Source organism: Lynx canadensis, chromosome B2 (genome assembly GCF_007474595.2).
Source record: "Lynx canadensis isolate LIC74 chromosome B2, mLynCan4.pri.v2, whole genome shotgun sequence".
Taxonomy (NCBI): Eukaryota; Metazoa; Chordata; class Mammalia; order Carnivora; family Felidae; genus Lynx; species Lynx canadensis.
In genome coordinates, this window is record NC_044307.1 from 80,782,934 (window position 1) to 80,807,126 (window position 24,193).

Genomic DNA, 24,193 nt, shown 5'->3' on the forward strand with positions numbered 1-24,193 from the left:
CCTGACTTTGCAGGCAGTTTTCTATGTAATTCTAGTTGGGGGTGGTGGGGTGGTGGGAGCGGTATCCAAAATCCTGTGAGCAACAAATCCCTGTGCCTCAGGCAGGCTGTGTATTGGCCATGGTGGAGGGAGTGGGATAGGGTGGGGAGTGGGGAGCATTTCATTCTTAAGTAGTTGTAACTGAAGAAAAAAAAAGTCTGGACAATATTTCTCAACTGTAGTGTTTTTTTCTGTCTTAAAACAAAGTGAGTAGTAATGTGTGCTAGACTTATAAAGGGCTGTTTACCAAAGGTAGTTATATAAACGAGGCTATCTCAGTAGCTTGCAACCATGGCAGTGGGTGTCTGAGAGCTGAATTTATTGTCTGGGACAGGAGGGGAGTGGCTGTCCATGTACTACAGGCCTGCTGACCCCTGCATCTGTTGCTGGGGAGACTGGCCACTGCTGCTGGACTGGAGCTCGTGACCTCAGCTGGTGGGCTGCACTAGTTTGCAGCAAGGATGTCTCTATCTCCAGGAGCTAAGCTCTGAAGTAAAATGAGTGAAATTTTAATAGTATTTGTCTGAATTGGGCCATTGTATTGAGACGTTCAGATTCTCACTGCAAGGAAAGTTTGGATACAGGGGAAGGTGGCAGTTCAGGCTGAGTGTGCAAAGACAACAAATGAGTAAATGAACAATGTGGTTGTGGAGGGAGAGCAGTTTGGAAGTCACGGCTAATATTGTAGCTTCCTGCCATTTGTGCCTGGAGTGTTCTTGCAATATTGGGGCAAACCCAGTATTGGGAAGCTCAGTATAATTGGTTTACAGATACCACAGATTACCTGAATAAAGAGAGAATGTATCCAACGTTTCCAAAAACAACTTCTACACTGTAGAACAGTCTGGCAAACATAAAGCCTAAACTAGTCTTTCAGTGGGACCCTGGGAATTTCCAGTGGATTTTCCAGCTCTGTTTCTCTGTTTTGAGTTGCAGCTTGATTCTTTCATTGGCTCATTCATTCAACCGAGATTCCTCATGCATCCCAGTGGTCTCTGACCATGGCTAAGAGAGGAGTTCTCTTTGGAGCATACGTTCTCCGGGTTTATTGCATTTCCAATGAGCAGAGCAGGTGGATTTGAAGGTTCTTTCTTTCCTTGCTACTCTTTAACCACATTTTGGGCAACATACAGATGAAGTGAGAAAAGTTGATGATTAACAAGTTGGGGCAGGAGGGATAATAATTACCTTTTTGAAGTTATTCACATTTTGGCCAATACTTTCACATAGTAAACTGCCATCTTTAATCCCACCATGGTCCTCTTTGTGTGTGTGTGTGTGTGTGTGTGTCTGTTTTATGTGTGATCATTTAACCCCAGCCTCTCAGAGCTGTTGGCAAAATGAATTGCCTGGAATGTCATGGTGAACAAGAGTTAGAGCAAGGCACGTAGAGTCCAGATCTTTCCTAGTCGTCTCATGGCCAATTCCTTCATCTTAGAGGTTGAAAGGAGCATTGGGTTTGCCTGGAAGCAACTGTAAAAGATGTCTGTATCTTCCAGGCCTTCAAAATTAGAACGTGTGGTAGGGTCTTGGGTGAAGAGTGCAGTCCTTTTGCCACAGCATTTTCTTTGTATTTGCATGTATTGGAATATTTTTAAAGTATTTATTTTGAGAGAGAGAGTGCACGAGCAGGAGAGAGGGACAGAGGGAGGGAGGGAGGGAGGGAGAGAGAGAGAGAGAGTAAGAGAGAATCCCAAGCAGGCTCCACACTGAGAGTGGAGCCTGATGCAGGGCTTGATCTCAGGACCATAAGATCACAATTTGAGCCTGTATCGAGTCGAGGCTCAACTGACTAAGCTACCCAGGTGCCCCATAGGTATTTTTTTTTTTTAATGTTTATTTATTTTTGAGACAGAGAGAGACAGAGCATGAACGGGGTAGGGTCAGAGAGAGAGGGAGACACAGAATCTGAAACAGGCTCCAGGCTCTGAGCGGTCAGCACAGAGCCGGACGCGGGGCTCGAACTCACATACCGCGAGATCGTGACCTGAGCTGAAGTCGGACGCTTAACTGACTGAGCCACCCAGGCGCCCCGCCCCATAGGTATTTTTAATAAGTATGTTTCAAAACACAAGCTTTCACTTACTTGCTGTCCTAGCAGGAGTGGATTCAATTCTTTTTTTTTTTTTTTAAGTTTATTTATTTTGAGAGAGAGAGACAGAGCATGCACACACATGGGGGAGGGGCAGAGAGAGAGAGGGAGAGAGAGAATCTGACAGCACAAAGCCAGATGTGAGGCTTGAACTCACAAATCATGAGATCATGACCTGAGTCCAAACTAAGAGTTGGATACTTAATCGACTGAACCACCCAGGCACCCTGAGTGGGTTCAATTCTTGAAAGCATTCCTTCCAAAGAACACTTTACTTTGGATAAATTACCAATGGCTTTGGTTTGCTCTAATGGTGGCCCAGGGCTCCTGGGAGAAGTCGGTCTTTAAAATTGTGTTCATTTGTCATTTGGTGGAAAGAAGAGTTTAATTTTACTACAGTTACTACTACCTCTAGACCACTTCTCTGACTGGGGTTTTGCGTCCTGTAGGTGGTTTCAGTAGGCCTTTTATTTCTTGTTAAGCATGGAAGCAACAAAACCAGGCCCTCCTGATGCGGTCGGCAGTATGCACTGTCAGGGTTTCTAGCATCTGCGTTGTTCCCAAGGTGGGTTGTTCCGGCAGTAACTGGAACTGGGCGATGGCCCGGGCCTGTGCCCAGTTCTTGGTCTGTCCCAGAACTCAGGAAGCTGCACTGTTCCCAGTGAGACAAGGATGAAGCAAAAAACCTGCAGTAAATGCTGGCGGAACACCCAAGGGTTTAACCCACCCCTGAGGGTCTCTGTGGGGGGTGGTCCGTGGGCATCTTCACCTGCCAGGGGAATCAGCATGTCGGCTGTGGTGGACCCACAAAACACGGCCAGAAGGCCCTTCGTCATCATGCGCAGTACAGTTACCTGCCAAAGGCAGGCCTGGAACCCAGGTGATGTTGATGGGGTTATATCAGGCCTCTGCTACCCGGGATGGAAGTACAGAGCAGACCTCACAGTTTTGGCCATAGTCCTCTGGAGAATGTCCCTGAAGGAGGAAGAAGGGAGGGAGGTTGGCACATCTGCTGCCTTCTACTCGCAAGTTCAGGGGCTTGGTGTGCAGAGTATGTGCTTCCTGCTCGTCCTATCTTCACTCAGCTTCTGTCCCCTGCAGTGAGCGATCAGCAGATGCCCTAAAATCAGAGAGAGGAGGTGCGTGGCCTGTCCTGTGTGCTGAGCGGTGCTGATGGCAACTTTGTTTGTAATCTCTAGGTCCCGAAGATGGCATAGTAATACAGGCACCTTCTGATGATCGGGAGCGTCTTTACCCGTGGGTGCCTGCCCGGGCCAGTGGCATCGTGTTGAGCTGAAGGAACTTGTCTACTGCTTTCCTGAAAACCTCTTTTTCTCCTAATTCATGAGCCAGCAGGATGCGGTCGCTGCACTTTCTGAACGCCTTCTCATAGCTGCGTACAAAGGCCAAGCAGAGAATGTGGTTCAGCTCATCAACAAGGGCGCCAAGGTAGCAGTTACCAAGGTAACAAGAAAAAAAAAACTAACACTTTAACCATTCCCTGGGAAAAAGCCTACCTCTTAATAACCATTGTCTGTACAACTTTTGTGTTGGTTCGAAGCTTTCATGGAACTAGCTTTTTCTTTTTTCCAGTGGTGGCAGTTTGGGAAGCAGGAAGGAGGATTAAAATGCTTTCAATGCTATCTTTCAAGTGGAGTGACTTATTTTTTTTTTTTAATGTTTATTTATTCTGGAGAAAGAGAGAGAGAGAGGCAGAGTGAGAGTGGGGGAGGAGCAGAGACAGAGAGGGAGACACAGAATCTGAAGCAGCTCCAAGCTCTGAGATGTCAGCACAGAGTCTGATGTGAGGCTCGCACTCACAGACCGTGAGATCATGACCTGAGCCGAAGTCAGATGCTTAACCAACTGAGCCATCCAGGTGCCCCTGGAGTGACTTGTAATTAGCATTTGACAGTCTTTAAAATCACAGTATGGCCTTTTCTCACCTACTTCTTTAGCTAAATGGACAAGAGGTGTCTCTGGAGAAGTTGGGGGGCATAAAAAGTTATTGGAAAAAATGTACAGTAATCTCGTTATTGTACAGGGACAGGGCAGCCCATCGGCTGTGCAGTACCTCACTGTTCCCATCTGTACAGTAACAGACTTGGGCCAGATGACGGCCACCATCTCTTTGGGCTTTCATTTCATATGGGTCAGGAAACAGATAATTCCACAGTAGATGAGAAAACATACTGGCTAAAGGGCGATATTGTAGCAAAAGTGGGGAAAGTCAGGCTGCATAGTTAGGTAACAAGTTAAAATATATAGATGAAATAATGCTGATGGAAGACACTTATTGAGCACTTAGTATTGCTCTAAGGACTTTATAGTCCTCTAGAAAAGGTTCTTTTTTTCATCCCCACTGTAGAGATGTAGAGAGCCTGAGGCACAGAGAGTTACTTGCTCAGGGTCTGTTCTTCAGCTGTTGGGTGGCAGAATTGCTACTTGTACCTACAGAGTCTGGCTCCAAAGCCCACCCTCCAGGCCACCCCACATAGCTGTGGAGAGAAGCGAAGCTTAATTTTCAAATGCTAATGTCTGACCACCTGTGGCACAGATTGGCCAGCACGCATTTTCAGTTACTCACATGCGGTCTCTGCATTTTATGATTCTGACGTGTGCTTTTTTGGCCCCACCAAGCAGTTAATTCCAAAACTGTCTACCTGGAGGTGGCATCAGGCCTCACAGGTGAAGGGCTCAGTCCCACAAAACTGCATTTCCCCCCACTCCACTTCAGATGCCAGCCGCCAAGTCCAGGTTGTCGCCTGTGCTTCTGACCAACACAGAATCAAGGGTTCCCACAATCCCCCGATCCCCTGCGTTTGACTGATCTGCTAGAGCAGCTCACAGAACTCAGGAAGACATTTTGCTTACCAAATTACTAGTTCATTGTGAAAGGTTGTAACTGAGGACCAGCCAGATAGAAGAGATACATAAGGCAAGGTATGAGGAAAAGGCTACAGAGCTTCCATACGCTCTGAGTGCACCACCCTACCAGAACTTCCATGTCTTCCCCAGCCCAGAAGTTTTCTGGCTTGTCTTGGATTTTTATGGAGGCTTCATTGCTGATTGCTCATTGACATTCAACCTCCAGCCTCACCCGTCTCCCTGGAGGTCAGGGGATGGGACTGAAAATGTGACCATCTAATTATGGTTGGTTGCCATGGCAACCAGCAGCATCCTTAGGGCTTTCTATAAGTTCCCTCATTAACATAAATTCAGGTGTGGTTGAAAGGGGCTTATTATGAAGAACACATTACTTTCACTTTTTTGTCTCCGGAGCTATTTCAGGAATGAGGACAAAGACCAGCTACTGGAAAAAAAGATGTTCCTGTTGTTCTTATCACTTAGGAAATTCCAAGGATTTGGGGAGCTGTGAGCCAGGAACGGACACTAAAACCAAATATATATTCATTATAAACAATATCACGATGCTTGTCTCTGACAAAATATTGGGCTATGCAGAGGTCACCTATTGGCCTAACAATGCCCTGCACATAAATGGTGATAAGCTTGTATGGAACTGACGGTGAAGGGAGCCATAGCTCAGGCTTTGGTGTGATTCGCCCACAGTTCTTCAGGGTCTGGGCAATCACAACTGCAAGAAGGTGCATGAACTCTGTAGTTAGGGTGCATGCTCACATATTTTCACTTGGCTATGTTTGCTAATTGTGCCACTTGCTTGACTTCTTAGAGCATCAGTTTCCTTACTGTAAAAGACTTAATGATACCATCTTTTCAGGATTGTTATAATAACAAATTATTGATAAACATTTAGCTCATAGTCTGAAAGTTTTCTTTTTCTTTCTAATGTGAACTTTCTTTCTTTCTTGAGGGAGAGAATGCATGTGCAAGCAGGGGAGGGGCAGAAGGAGAGGGAGAGAGAGAATCTTAAGCAGGCTCCACACCCAGCACGGAGCCTGACATGGAGCTCGATCTCACAACTGTGAGATCATGACCTCAGCTGGAATCAAGAATCGGATACTTAACCAACTGACCTGTCCAGGTGCCCTGAAAGTTTTCTTTTTAAAACAGACTTCATCATTTGCTTTTTTTAAAAACAGGTTTATTGAGGTATAACTTACATGTCATAAAATTCACCCATTTAAAGTATACAATTCAGTGATTTTTGATGTATTTACAGAGTTGTGCAATAATCACCGTGTTTTAATTTTAGAACATTTCCATCATCCCAGTAAGAAACTTTCTACTCATTAGCTGTCATTCCCCATTCCCACCCCCAGCTCCTGGCAACCATTAATCTACTTTCTGTCTCTATGTATCTGTTTTCTAGAGGCACCTGGGGGGCTCAGTGGGTTAAGCGTCTGACTCTCGGTTTTGGCTCGGGTCATGATCGTATGGTTTCATGGGTTTGAACCCTGCATCGGGCTGTGCAGTGATGGTGCAGAGCCTGCTTCGGATTCTCTCTCATCCTCTTTCTCTCCGCCCCTCCCCTACTCATGCTTTCTCTGTCTCTCTCAAAGTAAATAAATAAACCTAAAAAAATTTAAATATCTGTTTTCTGGACATTTCCCAGAAATGGAATCATATAGTATGTAGCCTTTTGTGTCTGACTTTTTTCACTTAGCATAATGTTTTCAGAGTCGATCTATGTTATAGCCTACATCAGTATGTCATTCTCTTTTATTGCAGAATAATAGCTCATTGTATGGATATGCCACATTTTGTTTACCTAGTCATCAGTTGGTGGATGTTTTGGGTTGTTTCCAGCTTGGAACTATTATGAATAATGCTGCATGGTTTTTGTGTGGACGTGTTTTCATTTCTCTTTAGTAAATACCCAGGAGTGGAATTGATGGAATAAACGATAAATCTGTGCTTAGCATTTTAAGGAACTGCCAAACTATTTTTCAGGGTGGTTGTACCATTTTACATTCCCATCGCAGTGTTTAAGGGTTCCAGTTTCTCTGTATCCTTGCCAATGCTTGTTGTTGCCTTTTTTATTTTTTTACATCATTTGTTCTTTAATAGTTATCTTTTTCAAAGTAATGCAGGCACATAGGAAGTTTAAAAGTGTAAGTTCAAATACTGTTGGAAGGCATTTAACAGAAAGAGCTGTCTCCTGCCCACCCCTCAACTCTGCTCCCCAAAAGAACAAACTCTCAGATCTCTTAGCTGTTTTCCTGCTGGCATTGATCTCCATATTTCTATAATGAATATGCATATACTGCTAAGTTGATTAATCAGCTTAATTTTTCATTTAAAAAAGTTTAGACAAAGTACAACATCCATTCATGATAAAAACCCTCAATAAAGTAGGTTTAGAGGGAACAAACTTCATCGTAATAAAGGCCATTTATGAAAAACTTACAGTGAAAATCATCCATAATGGGGAATAAGTGAGAGGTTTTCCCCTAAGGTCAGGAACAAGATTAGGATGCCCACTTTTTTTTTTTTTTTTTTTTTTGGCTTTTTTTTTTTTTTATGAAATTTATTGACAAATTGGTTTCCATACAACACCCAGTGCTCATCCCAAAAGGTGCCCTCCTCAATACCCATCACCCACCCTCCCCTCCCTCCCACCCCCCATCAACCCTCAGTTTGTTCTCAGTTTTTAACAGTCTCTTATGCTTTGGCTCTCTCCCACTCTAACCTCTTTTTTTTTTTTTTTCCTTCCCCTCCCCCATGGGTTCCTGTTAAGTTTCTCAGGATCCACATAAGAGTGAAACCATATGGTATCTGTCTTTCTCTGTATGGCTTATTTCACTTAGCATTACACTCTCCAGTTCCATCCACGTTGCTACAAAGGGCCATATTTCATTTTTTCTCATTGCCACATAGTACTCCATTGTGTATATATACCACAATTTCTTTATCCATTCATCAGTTGATGGACATTTAGGCTCTTTCCATAATTTGGCTATTGTTGAGAGTGCTGCTATGAACATTGGGGTACAAGTGCCCCTATGCATCAGTACTCCTGTATCCCTTGGATAAATTCCTAGCAGTGCTATTGCTGGGTCATAGGGTAGGTCTATTTTTAATTTTCTGAGGAACCTCCACACTGCTTTCCAGAGCGGCTGCACCAATTTGCATTCCCACCAACAGTGCAAGAGGGTTCCCGTTTCTCCACATCCTCTCCAGCATCTATAGTCTCCTGATTTGTTCATTTTGGCCACTCTGACTGGCGTGAGGTGATACCTGAGTGTGGTTTTGATTTGTATTTCCCTGATAAGGAGCGACGCTGAACATCTTTTCATGTGCCTGTTGGCCATCTGGATGTCTTCTTTAGAGAAGTGTCTATTCATGTTTTCTGCCCATTTCTTCACTGGGTTATTTGTTTTTCGGGTGTGGAGTTTGGTGAGCTCTTTATAGATTTTAGATACTAGCCCTTTGTCCGATATGCCATTTGCAAATATCTTTTCCCATTCCGTTGGTTGCCTTTTAGTTTTGTTGGTTGTTTCCTTTGCTGTGCAGAAGCTTTTTATCTTCATAAGGTCCCAGTAATTCACTTTTGCTTTTAATTCCCTTGCCTTTGGGGATGTGTCGAGTAAGAGATTGCTACGGCTGAGGTCAGAGAGGTCTTTTCCTGCTTTCTCCTCTAAGGTTTTGATGGTTTCCTGTCTCACATTTAGGTCCTTTATCCATTTTGAGTTTATTTTTGTAAATGGTGTGAGAAAGTGGTCTAGTTTCAACCTTCTGCATGTTGCTGTCCAGTTCTCCCAGCACCATTTGTTAAAGAGGCTGTCTTTTTTCCATTGGATGTTCTTTCCTGCTTTGTCAAAGATGAGTTGGCCATACGTTTGTGGGTCTAGTTCTGGGGTTTCTATTCTATTCCATTGGTCTGTGTGTCTGTTTTTGTGCCAATACCATGCTGTCTTGATGATTACAGCTTTGTAGTAGAAGGATGCCCACTTTTATTCCACGTAGTACTGGAAGTCCTAGCCACAGCAGTCAGACAAGGGGGAAATAGGCCTTGGGGTTGGTAAGGAAGAAGTAAAACTTTCACTCTTTGTAGATGACATGATACTCTCTATAGAAAACCTTTAGTGTTTAGTCCCCCAAAAAACTGCTAGAATTGATAAATTCAATAAGGTCGCAGGATACAAAATCAATCTACAGAAATCTGCTTCATTTCTTTTTTTTTAAGTTTATTTATTTATTTTGAGAGAGAGAGGGAGGGAGGGGCAGAGAGAGAGGGTGAGAGAGAATCCTAGGCAGGTTCCATGCTGTCAGTGTGGAGCCTGACACAGGGCTCAATCTCACGAACGGTCACAACCTGAGCCGAAATCAAGAGTTGCTTACTTAACTGACTGAGCCACTCAGGTGCCCCTATTTCATTTCTGTACACCAATAATGAAGCAGCAGAAAGAGAAATTAAGAAAACAATCTGATTTACAATTGTACCAAAAATAATAAAATACCTAGGAATAAACCTAACCAAAAGAGGTGAAAGACCTGTACTCTGAAAACTATTAAACACTGATGAAAGAAATTGAAGGCTACACAAAGAAATGGAAACACATTCATGCTCATGGAGTGGAAGAAAAAATATTGTTAAAATGCCCATACTACCAAAAGCAATGTACACATTCAATGCAATCCTTATCCAAATACCAACAGCATTTTTCACAGAACTAGAATAAACAATCCTAAAATGTGTATGGAACCACAAAAGATCCCAAATAGCTGCTATAGCAATCTTGAAAAAGAAAAGCAAAGCCAGAGGCATCACAATTCCAGACTTCAAATTATATTACAAAGCTGCAGTAATCAAAACAGTATGGTACCAGCACAAAAATATACACATAGACCAATGGAACAGAATAGAAATCCAGAAATAAATCCAAAATTATATGGTCAATTAATCTTCAACAAAGAAGGGAAGATATGCAATGGGAGAAGTCTCTTCAACAAATGGTGCTGGGAAAACTGGACAGCTACATGCAAAAGAATGAAACCATTTTCTTACCATACACAAAAATAAATTCAACATGAATTAAAGACCTAAATGTGAGACCTGAAAGTATAAAAATCCTAGATAAGACTGCAAGCAGTAACTTCTCTGACATTGGCCATAGCAACTTCTTTCTAGATATGTCTCCTGGGGCAAGGGAAACAAGCAAAAATAAACTATTGGGACTACATCAAAAGAGCCTGCTTGTAATTCTCTCTCCCTCTCTCTCTGCTCTGTTGCTTTTGTGCTCGCTCTCTCTCTCTCTCTCAAACTAAATAAATAAACTTTAAAAAGTTTTTAAATAAAGTTAAAATTAAAAAAAGAAAAACACTAATTAAAAGGGATACATTCACCCCTATGTTTATAGCAGTATTATTTCCAATAACCAAGATATGGAAGCAGCCCAAGTATCCATTGATAGGTGAATGGATAAAGAAGGTGTTTTATATATTCTGGAACAGAATATTATTCAGCCATAAAAAAGAACTAAATCTTGCCATTTGTGATAACATGGATGGAGCTAGAGAGTATTCTGCTAAGTGAAACAAGTCAGTCAGAGAAGGAGAAATACCATATGATTTCACTCATGTGGAATTAATGAAACAATTCAAACAAGCAAAGTGAGAGAGAGACAGAGAGACAGAGAGAGAGACAGAGAGACATAGAGAGAGAAACCAAGAAACAGACTCTTAATTATAGAGTACAAACCAATGGTTACCAGAGGGAAGGGGTTGGGAGATGGGTTAAATAAGTGATAGGGATTACTTGTTGGGTGCTGTATGGAAGTGCTGAATCACTATCTCATACACCTGAAACTAATATCGCACTGAATGTTAACTAACTGGAATTAGAATAAAAACAAACAAAAAGCAGTTTAGGTATTACTTTAATTTTTATGTTACACCTACACATAAAGTGTCAAATATTTTTACTATGTTTGTCTTCCATTTCTGAGTCTTCATAGGCAACTACATGCAAGTCTTTTGGTAGTTTCTTTTAGTGTTTACATTTGTAAATTGTGTCCTGACATTGCTTGATTTTGATTTTTCCATTTTAGGCGTCATCCGCTGACTTAATATAAAAACCGATGCTTTAAGGTATAGCTTTCTTCCTCTACCCTGCTCTCAGATACAGTTTCTACCTTCATAATATGGTTGTGTCATTACTTAGGTGACATCAGCATTTGGTCTTTACATTAATTTAACAAGTTTATTTATAGCTGAGCCATGTAGTATGTAGTATCATTATGTTTCCTGTTTTTTTTTTTTTTTTTGGTAGTAATTTCCTTACTATGATGTTAATAATTATCCCATGTTTGTTCCCTTGGTTTTGTGTGTACCTATAACAAGTCATCCCCAAACTCTTCCCCAGTTCCTGATCTTCTCTCTGGATGTTCAGATGTGTTAGATAAATCTCTCCACTGAGTCTCTTTGCAGAGATGTTCTCTGGAGACCCCTCCCCTATTTTAGTCTGGACTGGTGGCCCTTCAGGCCTTCTGACAGATATCACTCTTCACTATTATCCTAGGGATTCCGCTTACCATTTTTATATATGTTGATTTGGTTTTGGACCTCAGTGTCTTTTTCTTTCTTGGTTTACTCCCTTGGTTTGATGTGGTACACCCCCTAGTACAGCACTGTCCAACAGAATTTTCTATGATAGTGAAATGTTCTATATTTGTGCTGTTCTATATCTGTCTATATTTAGGTTAGCAACACATGGCTATTGAGTACCTAGAATGTGGCTAGTGTGGCTTACTTTCAAATTTAATTTTAATTAAAATTTGAATGCCACATGTGACTGTTGGCTACTGTGTTGAATAACACAGCACTTATGTCTTCTTGAGAATGAATGCATGGGAGAGATCGATCAACTTTATTTTTTTTTAATGTTTATTTATTTATTTTGAGAGAGAGCGTGTGTGTGTGCACATGCACGAGGAGGCAAGGAGCAGAGAGAGAGGGGGAGAGAATCCCAAGCAGACTTCACACTCAGCACAGAGCCTGACACAGGGCTTGATCTCATGGCTGTGAGAACATGACCTGAGCTGAAATCAAGAGTCAGATGCTCAATTGACTGAGCCACCCAGGCACCCCAAGATTGATCAGTGTTAGACATAATCTATTGCCCCTTGCTCTTCCACACTGTCTCAATCTTGTTATATCACAGTTTTTGAGCAGATTCGTGATTACTGTGATTATGTAATTGCTGTTCATTGGTGAGCCAAGAGTTGTACTATAATTAATTACATTTCCATTTTTATATAACTTGCTGTTTTTCCTGGACTTGATAATTGCCTTGATTTTTTATTTGTTTAGTTTTATTCAGACTTATAATTAAGTCTTCCCTCTATCCTCCAGCAATTCTGTAAAACGGTTCTTAGTACAATTTTCCATGATTAATCCCATCATGTACTTATCAGTTTTATTCTTTCCCTTGAGATAGATATCCCTTCTGGAGTCATCCATCTCTCCATTCCAGTTTGATCTGGGTTTCTCTCTAGTTCTACTTGAACAGAGTCATCCTGAGAATTCCATTCACCTCTCCCCTGTGTTAGATCCCATTTGCCACAACCCACATCACCCTCCCTTTGGTGGTGCATGGTCACTGGTAATTTCTGAAGAAAGGGAACAGGAAGATAAATGTTTTGAGAGTCTGCATGTCTGAAAATATATCTTTATTCTAATCACTTAAGTGACAGCTTGCTATAAAACCTAGGCCGAGAATTGTTTTGCCTCAGAACCTTGAGGGCAATATTTTATTGTCTTTGAGCTCACAGTGTTGCCTGGGAAACTCAGTTTATAGATTCTTCCTTGCAAGACCTCTTTCAAGGCATTATGCACCCACTCTGCCCCTGTAAGGTCTACTCATTCAGAATCTGGCTCAGGGATTGCACTCAGAGAAGTATCCTGCATGGAACTCTGTTTCTTTTCAACTGATGAAATGCTACCCCTTCACTCTGTGTCTCTAATAATTGGATCCTTCTGTATCTGTGACTACTCTGAACCCCCCACCAGACTATCACTCTGACCTGGGTCTGAGTTTATCTCCCACATTTCTGTGTGTTTTGCATAGAAGAAAAGCAATGGATTTGGAATCCAAAGACTTTGGTACAGGCTCCACTGCTTATTAACTACTTGTTAATGTGGCCAGGGTTTCTTGACTTCTGTATTATTGACATTTTGGGTCACACGGTTCTTTGTTGAGGGAATTGGCCCTATGCATGGTAGAATGTTTGGCAGCATCTCTGGCTTCTTCTTCTTCTTTTTTTTAATTATTTTTTCTATGAATTTTATTTATTTTTTCTTTAATATGTAATTTATGGGCAAATTGGTTTCCATACAACACCCAGTGCTCATGCCAATAGGTGCCCTCCTCAATGCCCACCACCCACTTTCCTCTCCCTCCCACCCCCCTCAACCCTCAATTTATTCTCAGTTTTTAAAAATCTCTTATGGTTTGCCTGCTTCCCTCTCTGTAACTTTTTTTTCCCTTCCCCTCCCCCATGGTCTTCTGTTAAGTTTCTCAGGATCCACAGAAGAGTGAAAACATATGGTATCTGTCTTTCTCTGTATGACTTACTTCACTTAGCATAACACTCTCCAGCGCCATCCACGTTGCTACAAAAGGTTATATTTCCTTCTTTCTTTCTCATTGCCAAGTAGTATTCCATTGTATATATAAACCACAACTTCTTTATCCATTCATCAGTTGATGGATATTTAGGCTCTTTCCATAATTTGGCTATTGTTGAAAGTGCTGCTATAAACATTGGGGTACAAGTGCCCCTATGCATCAGCACTCCTGTATCCCTTGGGTAAATTCCTAGCTATTTATTGGGTCATAGGATAGATCTATGTTTAATTTTTTGAGGAACCTCCACACTGTTTTCCAAAGCGGCTGCACCAGTTTGCATTCCCACCAACAGTGCAAGAGGGTTCCCGTTTCTCCACATCCTTGCCAACATCTATAGACTTCTGATTTGTTCATTTTAGCCACTCTGACTGGCATGAGGTGATATCTCAGTATGGTTTTAATTTGTATTTCCCTGATGAGGAGCAACGTTGAGCATCTTTTCATGTGCCTGTTGGACATCCAGATGTCTTCTTTAGAGAAGTGTCTATTCATGTTTTCTGCCCATTTCTTCACTGGCTTATTTGTTTTTTGGGTGTGGAGTTTGGTGAGTTCTTTATAGATTTTGGATACTTGCCCTTTGTCCAATATGTCATTTGCAAATATCTTCTCCCATTCCATCAGTTACCTTTTAGTTTTGTTGATTGTTTCCTTTGCAGTGCAGAAGCTTTTTATCTTCATGAGGTCCCAATAGTTCATTTTTGCTTTTAATTCCCTTGCCTTTGGAGATGTGTTGAGTAAGAAATTGCTGCGGCTGAGGTCAGAGAGGTTTTTCCTGCTTTCTCCTCTAGGGTTTTGATGGTTTCCTGTCTCCCATTTAGGTCCTTCATCCATTTTGAATTTATTTTTGTGAATGGTGTAAGAAAGTGGTCTAGTTTCATTCTTCTGCATGTTGCTGTCCAGTTCTCCCAGCACCATTTGTTAAAGAGACTGTCATTTTTCCATTGGATATTCTTTCCTGCTTTGTCAAAGATTAGTTGGCCATACATCTGTGGGTCCAATTCTGGAGTCTCTATTCTATTCCATTGGTCGATGTGTCTGTTTTTGTGCCAATGCCATGCTGTCTTGATGATTACAGCTTTGTAGTAGAGGCCAAAGTCTGGGATTGTGATGCCTCCCGCTTTGGTCTTCTTCTTCAATATTACTTTGGCTATTCGAGGTTTTTTGTGGTTCCATACAAATTTTAGGATTGCTTGTTCTAGCTTCGAGAAGAATGCTGGTGCAATTTTGATTGGGATTGCATTGAATGTGTAGATTGCTTTGGGTAGTATTGACATTTTAACAATATTTATTCTTCCAATCCATGAGCATGGAATGTTTTTCCATTTCTTTATATCTTCTTCAATTTCCTTCATAAGCTTTCTATAGTTTTCAGCATACAGACCTTTTACATCTTTTACATCTAGGTTTATCCCTAGGTATTTTATGCTTCTTGGTGCAATTGTGAATGGGATCAGTTTCTTTATTTGTCTTTCTGTTGCTTCATTATTAGCGTATAAGAAAGCAACTGATTTCTGTACATTAATTTTGTATCCCTCGACTTTGCAGAACTCGTGTATCAGTTCTAGCAGACTTTTGGTGGAGTGTGTCAGGTTTTCCATGTAGATTATCATGTCATCTGCAAAAAGTGAAAGCTTAACTTCATCTTTGCCAATTTGGATGCCTTTGATTTCCTTTTGTTGTCTGATTGCTGATGTTAGAACTTCCAACACTATGTTGAACAACAGCGATAAGAGTGGATATCCCTGTCGTATTCCTGATCTCCGGGGGAAAGCTCTTAGTTTTTCCCCATTGGGGATGATATTAGCTGTGGGCTTTTCATAAATGGTTTTTATGATGTTTGAGTATGTTCCTTCTATCCCGACTTTCTCAAGGGTTTTTATTAAGAAAGGATGCTGAATTTTGTCAAATGCTTTTTCTGCATTGATTGACAGGATCATATGGTTCTTATGTTTTCTTTTATTAATGTGATGTATCACATTGATTGATTTGAGAATATTGAACCAGCCCTGCAGCCCAGCAATGAATTCCACTTGATCATGATGAATAATTCTTTTTATATGCTGTTGAATTTGATTTGCTAGTATCTTGTTGAGAATTTTTGCATCCATATTCATCAGGGATATTGGCCTGTAGTTCTCTCTTTTTTTGCTGGGTCTCTGTCTGGTTTGGGAGTCAAAGTAATGCTGGCTTCATAGAATGAGTCTGGGAGTTTTTCTTACCTTTCTATTTTTTGGAACAGCTTGAGAAGGATACGCATTATCTTGGCTTTAAATGTCTGGTTGAATTCCCCAGGGAAGCCATCTGGTCCTGGACTCTTATTTGTTGGGAGTTTTTTGATAACTGATTCAATTTCTTCGCTGGTTATGGGTCTGTTCAAGTTTTCTATCTCTTCCTGTTTGACTTTTGGAAGTGTGTGGGTGCTTAGGAATTTGTCCATTTCTTCCAGGTTGTCTAGTTTGTTGGCATATAATTTTTCATAGTATTCCCTGATAATTGCTTGTATTTCTGAGAGATTGGTTGTAATAATTCCATTTTCATTCATGATTTTATCTGTTTGGGTCATCTCCCTCTTCTTTTTGAGAAGCCTGGCTAGAGGTTTGTGAATTTTGTTTATTTTTTCAAAAAACCAACTCTTGGTTTCATTGATCTGCTCTCCAGTTTTTTTAGATTCTATATTGTTTATTTCTGCTCTGATCTTTATTATTTCTCTTCTTCTGCCGGGCTTGGGGTGTCTTTGCCGTTCTGCTTCAATTTCTTTTAGGTGTGCCGTTGGATTTTGTATTTGGGATTTTTCCTGTTTCTTGAGATAGGCCTGGATTGCAATGTATTTTCCTCTCAGAACTGCCTTCGCTGCATCCCAAAGCATTTGGATTGTTGTATTTTCATTTTCATTTGTTTCCATATATTTTTTAATTTCTTCTCTAATTGCCTGGTTGACCCATTCATTCTTTAGTAGGGTGCTCTTTAACCTCCATGCTTTTGGAGGTTTTTCAGACTTTTTCCTGTGGTTGATTTCAAGCTTCATAGAATTGTGGTCTGAAAGTATGCATGGTATGATCTCAATTCTTTTATACTTATGATGGGCTGTTTTGTGACCCAGTATGTGGTCTATCTTGGAGAATGTTCCATGTGCACTTGACAAGAAAGTATATTCTGTTGCTTTGGGATGCAGAGTTCTAAATATATCTGTCAAGTCCATCTGATCCAATATATCATTCAGGGCCCTTGTTTCCTTATTGATCCTGTGTCTAGATGATCTATCCATTGTTGTAAGTGGAGTATTAAAGTCTCCTGCAATTGCCACATTCTTATCAATAAGGTTGCTTATGTTTGTGATTGTTTTATATATTTGGGGGCTTCCATATTCAGCTCATAGACATGTATAATTGTTAGCTCTTCCTGATGGATAGACCCTGTAATTATTATATAATGCCCTTCATCTCTTGTTACAGCCTTTAATTTAAAGTCTAGTTTGTCTGATATAAGTATGGCTACTCCAGCTTTCTTTTGACTTCCAATAGCATGATAGTTCTCCATCCCCTCACTTTCAATCTGAAGGTGTCCTCAGGTCTAAAATGAGTCTCTTGTAGACAGCAAATAGATGGGTCTTGTTTTTTTATATCCATGCTGATACCCTATGTCTTCTGGTTGGAGCATTTAGTCCATTTACATTCAGTGTTAATGTTGAAAGATATGGGTTTAGGGTCATTGTGATGTCTGTAGGTTTCATGCTTGTAGTGATGTCTCTGGTACTTTGTGGTCCTTGCAACATTTCACTCACAGAGTTCCCCTTAGGATCTCTGGTAGAGCTGGTTTAGTGGTGATGAATTCCTTCAGTTTTTGCTTCAGAAAACTTTTATCTGTCCTTCTATTCTGAATGACAGAGTTGCTGGATAAAGGATTCTTGGCTGCATATTTTTTCTGTTCATCACATTGAAGATTACCTGCCACTCCCTTCTGGCCTGCCAAGGTTCAGTAAATAGGTCTGCTACTACCCTTATGTGTCTACCTTTGTATGTTAGGGCCCGTTTATCCCTAGCTGCTTTCAGAATTCTCTCTGAAATATGCCAATTTCACTTCATGCAGAAGATCGATTCAAGTTACATCTGAAGGGAGTTCTCTGTGCCTCTTGGATTTCAATGCCTGTTTCTTTCCCCAGATCAGGGAAGCTCTCAGCTATGATTTGTTCAAGTACACCTTCAGCCCCTTTCTCTCTCTCTTCTTGTTCTTCTAGAATTCCTATGATATGGATATTGTTCCATTTGATTGTATCAACTTAGTTCTCTATTCTCCCCTTGTACTCCTGGACTTTTTTATCTCTCTTTTTCTCAGCTTCCTCTTTTTCCATAATTTTATCTTATAAAATTTTATCTTTATCTATTCTCGCTTCTGCCTCTTCAATCCATGCTATGGCTGCCTCCATTTTATTTTGCACCTCATTTATAACGTTTTTTAATTCATCACGACTATTTTTTAGTCCCTTGATGTCTAGCAATAGATTCTCTGCTGTTCTCTATGCTTTTTTCAAGCCAAGCGATTGATTTTATGACTATTATTCTAAATTCTTGTTCTGTTATATTGCTTAAATTGGTTTTGATCAGTTCGTTAGCTGTTGCTACTTCCTGGAGTTTCTTTTGAGGAGAACTCTTCTGTTTCATCATTTTGGCTAGTTTTCTGTCCCTTATGCGTTTTAAAAGCTTGTGTGCTCTGCACCTGCAAGCAGTGCTATATTAAAGGAGGGTCATACATTGTCCAGGGTCTGGCCTTTCAGGAGGTATTTTTTCGGGGCTTGTTACTTGCTCTCTGTTGTTGTGACTTTGGTTATTTTATGACCCTACCCATAGTAATATTTTGTACCCTCTACCAGGTATACTTTGATTTGTTCCTTGGAGTAGCCCTATCTTTTTTCCAGCTTTCCCATTTTCTTCCTAGTAGATTCAGTCTCTTTTCTTCCCAGGCTCTGGTGTTCAAAGTCCTTTGGCTTCTACACTTTGTTTGAGAGACACAGGATGTATGGATCCCCCCACTTCTCTGCCATCTAAATCAAGGAAGAATTTTAGGGTGAACGGACTACTCCGGCTCCACAGTTCATGGCTACTCCACCTGTGGTGCCAGACCTGCTCTGCAGGCAGGCATGTCCCTCTGTGCCTTTTCAGCAATTCCCCACCGCATACTGGAGTGCTCAGCACCCAGCTGAAGACTGGGGTGCAGCTCCCACTGCTCAGGCCACTGAATGGGTAGTAATGACCACTGAGTGGTCTTAAGCTGTTCCTGTACAATCTTGGGCCTCACCACAGGGCTTCCAGGGGTTCTGCTGGGCCACCAGACCAAAGGTCAAGGACGGCCACCCGCCGGCCCTGTTGCGCACCTTCAGCTGCCCGCCGGCCCCATCCCCTGGTCCAGCCATACTCAGAGGTTCAGAAGGGGTGGGCGCGGTCCCCTCCCAGAGGCGCTGAGTGCTTCTCTACACCCCCGCAGTGGTGGTTTCTCTCTTTCCCAGGAGTGGGAGGGAAGAGAGGAGCGAGAGGGGCAGCATCTCTGGCTTCTACTCATTAGATGCTTCTCCCTAGTTGTGACAACCAAAAATGTTTCCAGAAATTGCTAAACATCCCCTGACTAGTCTCCTGACTAAAAGCCACTGATGTAGGCAAATCTCTTTACTTCATGAATTTCAAATTCCGCCCCAAACTTTTTTTTTCAGATTTTATTCTTAGGTAATCTCTAAACCTAATGCGGGGCTCGAACTTACAACCCTAAGATCAAGAGTCACATACGCTACCCACTGAGCCAATCAGGCACCCCAAATTTCTCCCCAAACTTAAAGGGCTTCCATAAAGACTAAGTGTGAGAACATGAGTTGCCACAGTTATAAAATCTCATTGGGCACAAAATCTGCAGTGCCCAGCACAGTATTCACACAATAAGCCCCGTGTACATTGAATGAGGGGAATAATGTTGAGTGTAGACTGCTTGCACTTAGATAGTGCTTATGAGGTGCCTGGTACTCTTGCAAGAGCTATTCAGTGATTAAATATTCTAAACCTCAACTCATTATACAGATGAAGAAACAGGTAAGAAGAGGTTAGGTAACTAACCCATCCAAAGTTTCAGTTAGAAAGTGTCAGGGTTGGGATTCATATCCTGGCCATCTGGCTCCAGAATCCTTGCTCTGACCCAGCATGTTGCAGCTGTGGGTTTATAATTTTGGATTGTGAACTCGCTGTGAACTACTTCTTGTTAGATTATCTTCCTTGGCATCTTGCACACGGTAGATATAATCTGCAAATGTTTTCCTGCCTGGGACCTCATATGCATAGGTACTTGATTATTTTTTTAAATGTTTATTTATTTATTTTGGGAGAGAGAGAGAGAGAGAGAGTAATGGTGGGGAGGGAGAAGTAGAGAGAGAGGAGAGAGGGAATCCTAGGCAGGCTCCATGCTGTCAGTGCAGAGCCCGACACAGTGTTCAGTTCCACGAACTGTGAGATCTTGACCTAAGCCGAAATCAAGAGTCAGATCATTAAACGATTGAGCCACCCAGGCACCCCATGCACAGGCACTTTAATAAGCCAGTATCCCAATAATTGTATTGCATATGGTGTCATACTTTACACTTTCCAAATTATTTTCACATACGTGTTGCTAAGCCCCAGAACCCTGTGTATATATACATACATATACATACACATACACACACACACACACACACACACACACACACACACACACCACAGATTTTTCTTTTAGAGTTGTGAGGAAATGGAAGGCCATAAAAGGGGAGTGACTGGACAAGCTAGAAAGTGCCAGAGCTGGGACCAGAGCCTGGATCTCCTGGCTCTCATGCAGATGTCGTCTTTGTTACACCAGGGCTCAGACAAGTGCAGTCTCTTCTGTTTTCATAGGGACTTTACTTAGTAGCTAATAGTGTGTTGCTGTGATGCCTTATCCATCATGTAGGGGTGGAATTGTGCACAGGACAAGTCCTCAGAGTTAATGGGATTGGGAGCAGGGAATTGGTGTGGAAACTACATACAAACATTTAAAATTCATGTTTTAAGAAGCTTACTAAGAACTCTGATTAGCCATTTGCATAATTCTCATATCTAGACCAATTATTTTTCATGTTGTATTGACCAACACATTTTCAGTTAGATCAGGTAACCTGACATGAACAGTGGGTATCCTGTGAAATCAGATGTGTCCCTGGAGTATATTGGCTGTTAGAATTGGAGGCTCCGGACCTCCCAGTAATTTGGCTCCTCACCCCCCTCACCTCTGTGCCACTGGTCACCTGTCACCTCACCTATCCAGCAAATATTAATTGAGCACCTGCTTTACACCAGTGAACAAGACAGGGGAAAAAAACTTTGTTTATTTTGGGGAGATGGGCTAGAGTTGGCATGTTGCCCACCCTCCCCTCCATGAAGCTTCCTTGGCCCCCCGATGCTCTGCCTCTGGTTTTCTTCTCTGATGCGGCCTCATCCACCTCCTTTCGCCATCTCTGCCTCTGGAGCTGGCTTTCCTTGGGGCTCTCAGCCCTCATCTGCTCTTACTCTGCACACCTGCCTTGACTTACCAGCTCTGGCCAGGCACCAGTTCAGCTGTATCTCCTGATTGACTTGCCAAGCTACCCTGATGGGCATCTTTATCTGAGTGATCCATGGGTACTTCACAGCTACATCACATCTGAATACCCAGCACTGTCCCCATGCCCCTCCTGAAACCCAATCCTCTTTCCACGGTCTCTTTGCCGATGGATGCACACATTTGCCCAGTCTCAAGCGGAAGCCCAAGCCACCCTCCCTTCTTTTGACTCCTTCACATGCCTCTGCCTACACGTGCTCCCAGTGACCTATCGTGGCCCCGTCTGCCTCCTAATTTTCTCTCTCCTCTGTGCCTTTCTAGTTGCCCCACACATAGATACTGCCTGACATATTTGGCATTAAAACAGAAAGTGGGATTTTTTTTCTTTGCAAGAAAGCTTTGTTTTTCTCTCCATAGTCACCTCACATTTTAGCTAAAAATCTTTACACACAACTTAGTTTTGTTACCTCAATGCCAGTAGGTTTTTTTTTTTTTTTGTCTGAATAAACCCTCTGTACTTCTCCTTAATGCCAAGCGCCGACCATGTAGTAAGAGTCGTGAGCCTCTAGGAATCCACAGGCAGAGTGTCTTTTTATCGAGCTTTCAGGTCCTTGGGATGTTTCACTGCAGCTTTTGTTCCCTCCCAAAGCAACCAGACAAAGGTTATTTGATGCAACTTTAGTGAAGAAGAAAAATGGTTTTATTCATAAAATTAATGCTTACCAGAACTCCATTTGATATCTACCACTACCCCTGAGTAATAACATAGGGATTTAGATGATTAAGAAGTACAGATCATGGCCTCAAGGAGCTTGTTCAGAGAGAGTGCCCCCAGAGTTCACTGCAGAGTGAGCAGGCAGAAAACTCTGGGGGTGGCCACATGGGGGTGATTGTGGAGGGAGGGAAGGAGGGCCCGGAAGCAAGACAAAAATGAGAACCAAAGGTAATATGCAAATGTATACAGTGTCATATAGATCTTGTTTGTGTCAATTTGCATATATATACATATATATATATATATATATATACACACACACACACACACATATATTCATGCACAAAGAAATTGGGAGTTAGAACTTATATTGACCACTTATATCCATTGATAAGTGAAGAAGGCAGGTAGCAAGTGATGGGTACAGTATGATGTATTTTGGTTGAAAAACAAATCCACTTCTCTATGTGAACATGCTTGTACTTGCTTGAGCAGGGAACACAGGAGACTGCTCCTGTTGGTTACCTGGTGCTGAAGATGATTAGCTTTGTTTTATAGGTTCTCCCATTGTATCATTCCACTTATTAAAATAAGCATATGTTAACTTTAGTGATTTGCCAAACATAAAATCAAGTCGATTGAAGTTGCGTTTGAGTGCTTGTAGCAGCACTGGACTGCTGCTCCGCCAATACTGTCTCAGTGAATTGCTCCCAACAGCTGTGTGCTCTTGTCTCTGGCATACTAGTAAGGAAAGGGACTTGCTGAACTTGAAGTAACTGGGTCAAGGCCAATTAAGCATAGAAGCTGACCTGGGAGGGAATTAGCCCTGTGTGGCTCTGAGTCCTACGCTCAGGGCACTGCCTGCCCCTTTTTCCAGTGCCTGCACTATCCCTGCTCTTTCCAGCATTAGCCCCAGCCATCCCTTCCTGCTGCCCCTCCCCCTCAACACACACAAAGAACGAGGCTTTCCTGTGGGAGGGGGTTAGGCCAAAGGGACTTTTCTACCACCGACTCTCTCCCCCAACCCCTTCCCATGCCACATGCATACCATTCCTGGAGTTTTGTAGCAACTTCGAAATTCCGTACCAAGGCTGTGTAGTGTAGAGGGTGTGAGCATGGATATGGGAACCAGACTGCCTTGGGTTCAGATGCCAGCATATTTACCACCTCTGCTATCTTGGGGAGATTACTTCATATTTGTTTCATATTGTCATCTCTGGAATGAGTATTAAATAATAGTAGCTACCCGTTTGGTTGTTTAAGCAACTAAATCAATGTATGCAAAGAACTTAAAACCGTGCTTAGTGCCAAGTGCAGTAGCCATCGGGAGGAGATCCTGACAATGCACAGTGTCCACCTCTTGGTCTGAGAGTTTTGGTCTGAGTACCAGGCAGGAGTCCTGAGCAGAGGATGCAAAGCCACTCAATGTCCTCATCTGAAAGATAAGGATAATCCCAACCTTATGTGGTTGCTGTGAAGGTTAAATGGGAGGACAACTGTTGAGCACAATTTCTAGCATTAAAGAAATGACCATTATAGGCTTTCTTGGTGGAGGTTGAGAAGCTGATTCTGAAATTTATATGAAAACTTGAAGGATCTAGACTAACCAAAGCAATTTTGATGAACATAGTTGGAGGGCTGTCACTGCTTGATTTCTAGGTCCACTATACAACTATCGTAATCAAGACAGAAAAGGTCAAGAGACCAGAATAAAGAGTCCACAAATAGATCTACACACATGTGGTCTATTGATTTTTGAGAAACATACCCAGGCAATTCAGCAGGAAAAGAACAGTCTTTTTTTTTTTTTTTTTAATTTTGTTTTTAACATTTACTTATTTTTGAGAGACAGAGAGAGACAGAGCGTGAGCAGGGGAGGGGCAGAGGGAGAGAGAGACACATAGAATCCGAAGCAGGCTCCAGGCTCTGAGCTGTCAGCACAGAGCCCAATGTGGGGCTTAAACCCACGAACCGTGAGATCATGACCTGAGCTAAAGTCAGGTGCTTAACCGACTGAGCCACCCAGGTGCCCCAAGAACTGTCTTTTCAACAAATGGTGCTGGAACAATTGGATGCAAAAAAAGTGAATGTTATGTACCACATGTAAATATTAACTCAAAAGGGATCATGGGCTTAAATGCAGGAATTACAAACTATAAAAATTGTAGAAGAAAACAGGATAAAATCTTTGTGATCTTGTGTGATGGTA

The 24,193-nt window shown here is 41.9% G+C and overlaps 1 protein-coding gene across 2 annotated transcripts in view; it reads left to right on the top strand.

The window, feature by feature from the left end:
• Positions 1–3,334: 3,334 nt before the first annotated feature.
• The window catches only part of ANKRD6 (ankyrin repeat domain 6), an 84,709-nt gene continuing 63,850 nt past the window's right edge, over positions 3,335–24,193 (top strand). For both annotated transcript variants that reach the window (XM_032593216.1, XM_032593217.1), the window contains exon 1: positions 3,335–3,595. In XM_032593216.1, the coding sequence (XP_032449107.1) occupies positions 3,476–3,595 (120 nt within the window). In that variant the 5' untranslated portion in view covers positions 3,335–3,475. The remainder of the gene's footprint in view (positions 3,596–24,193) is intronic.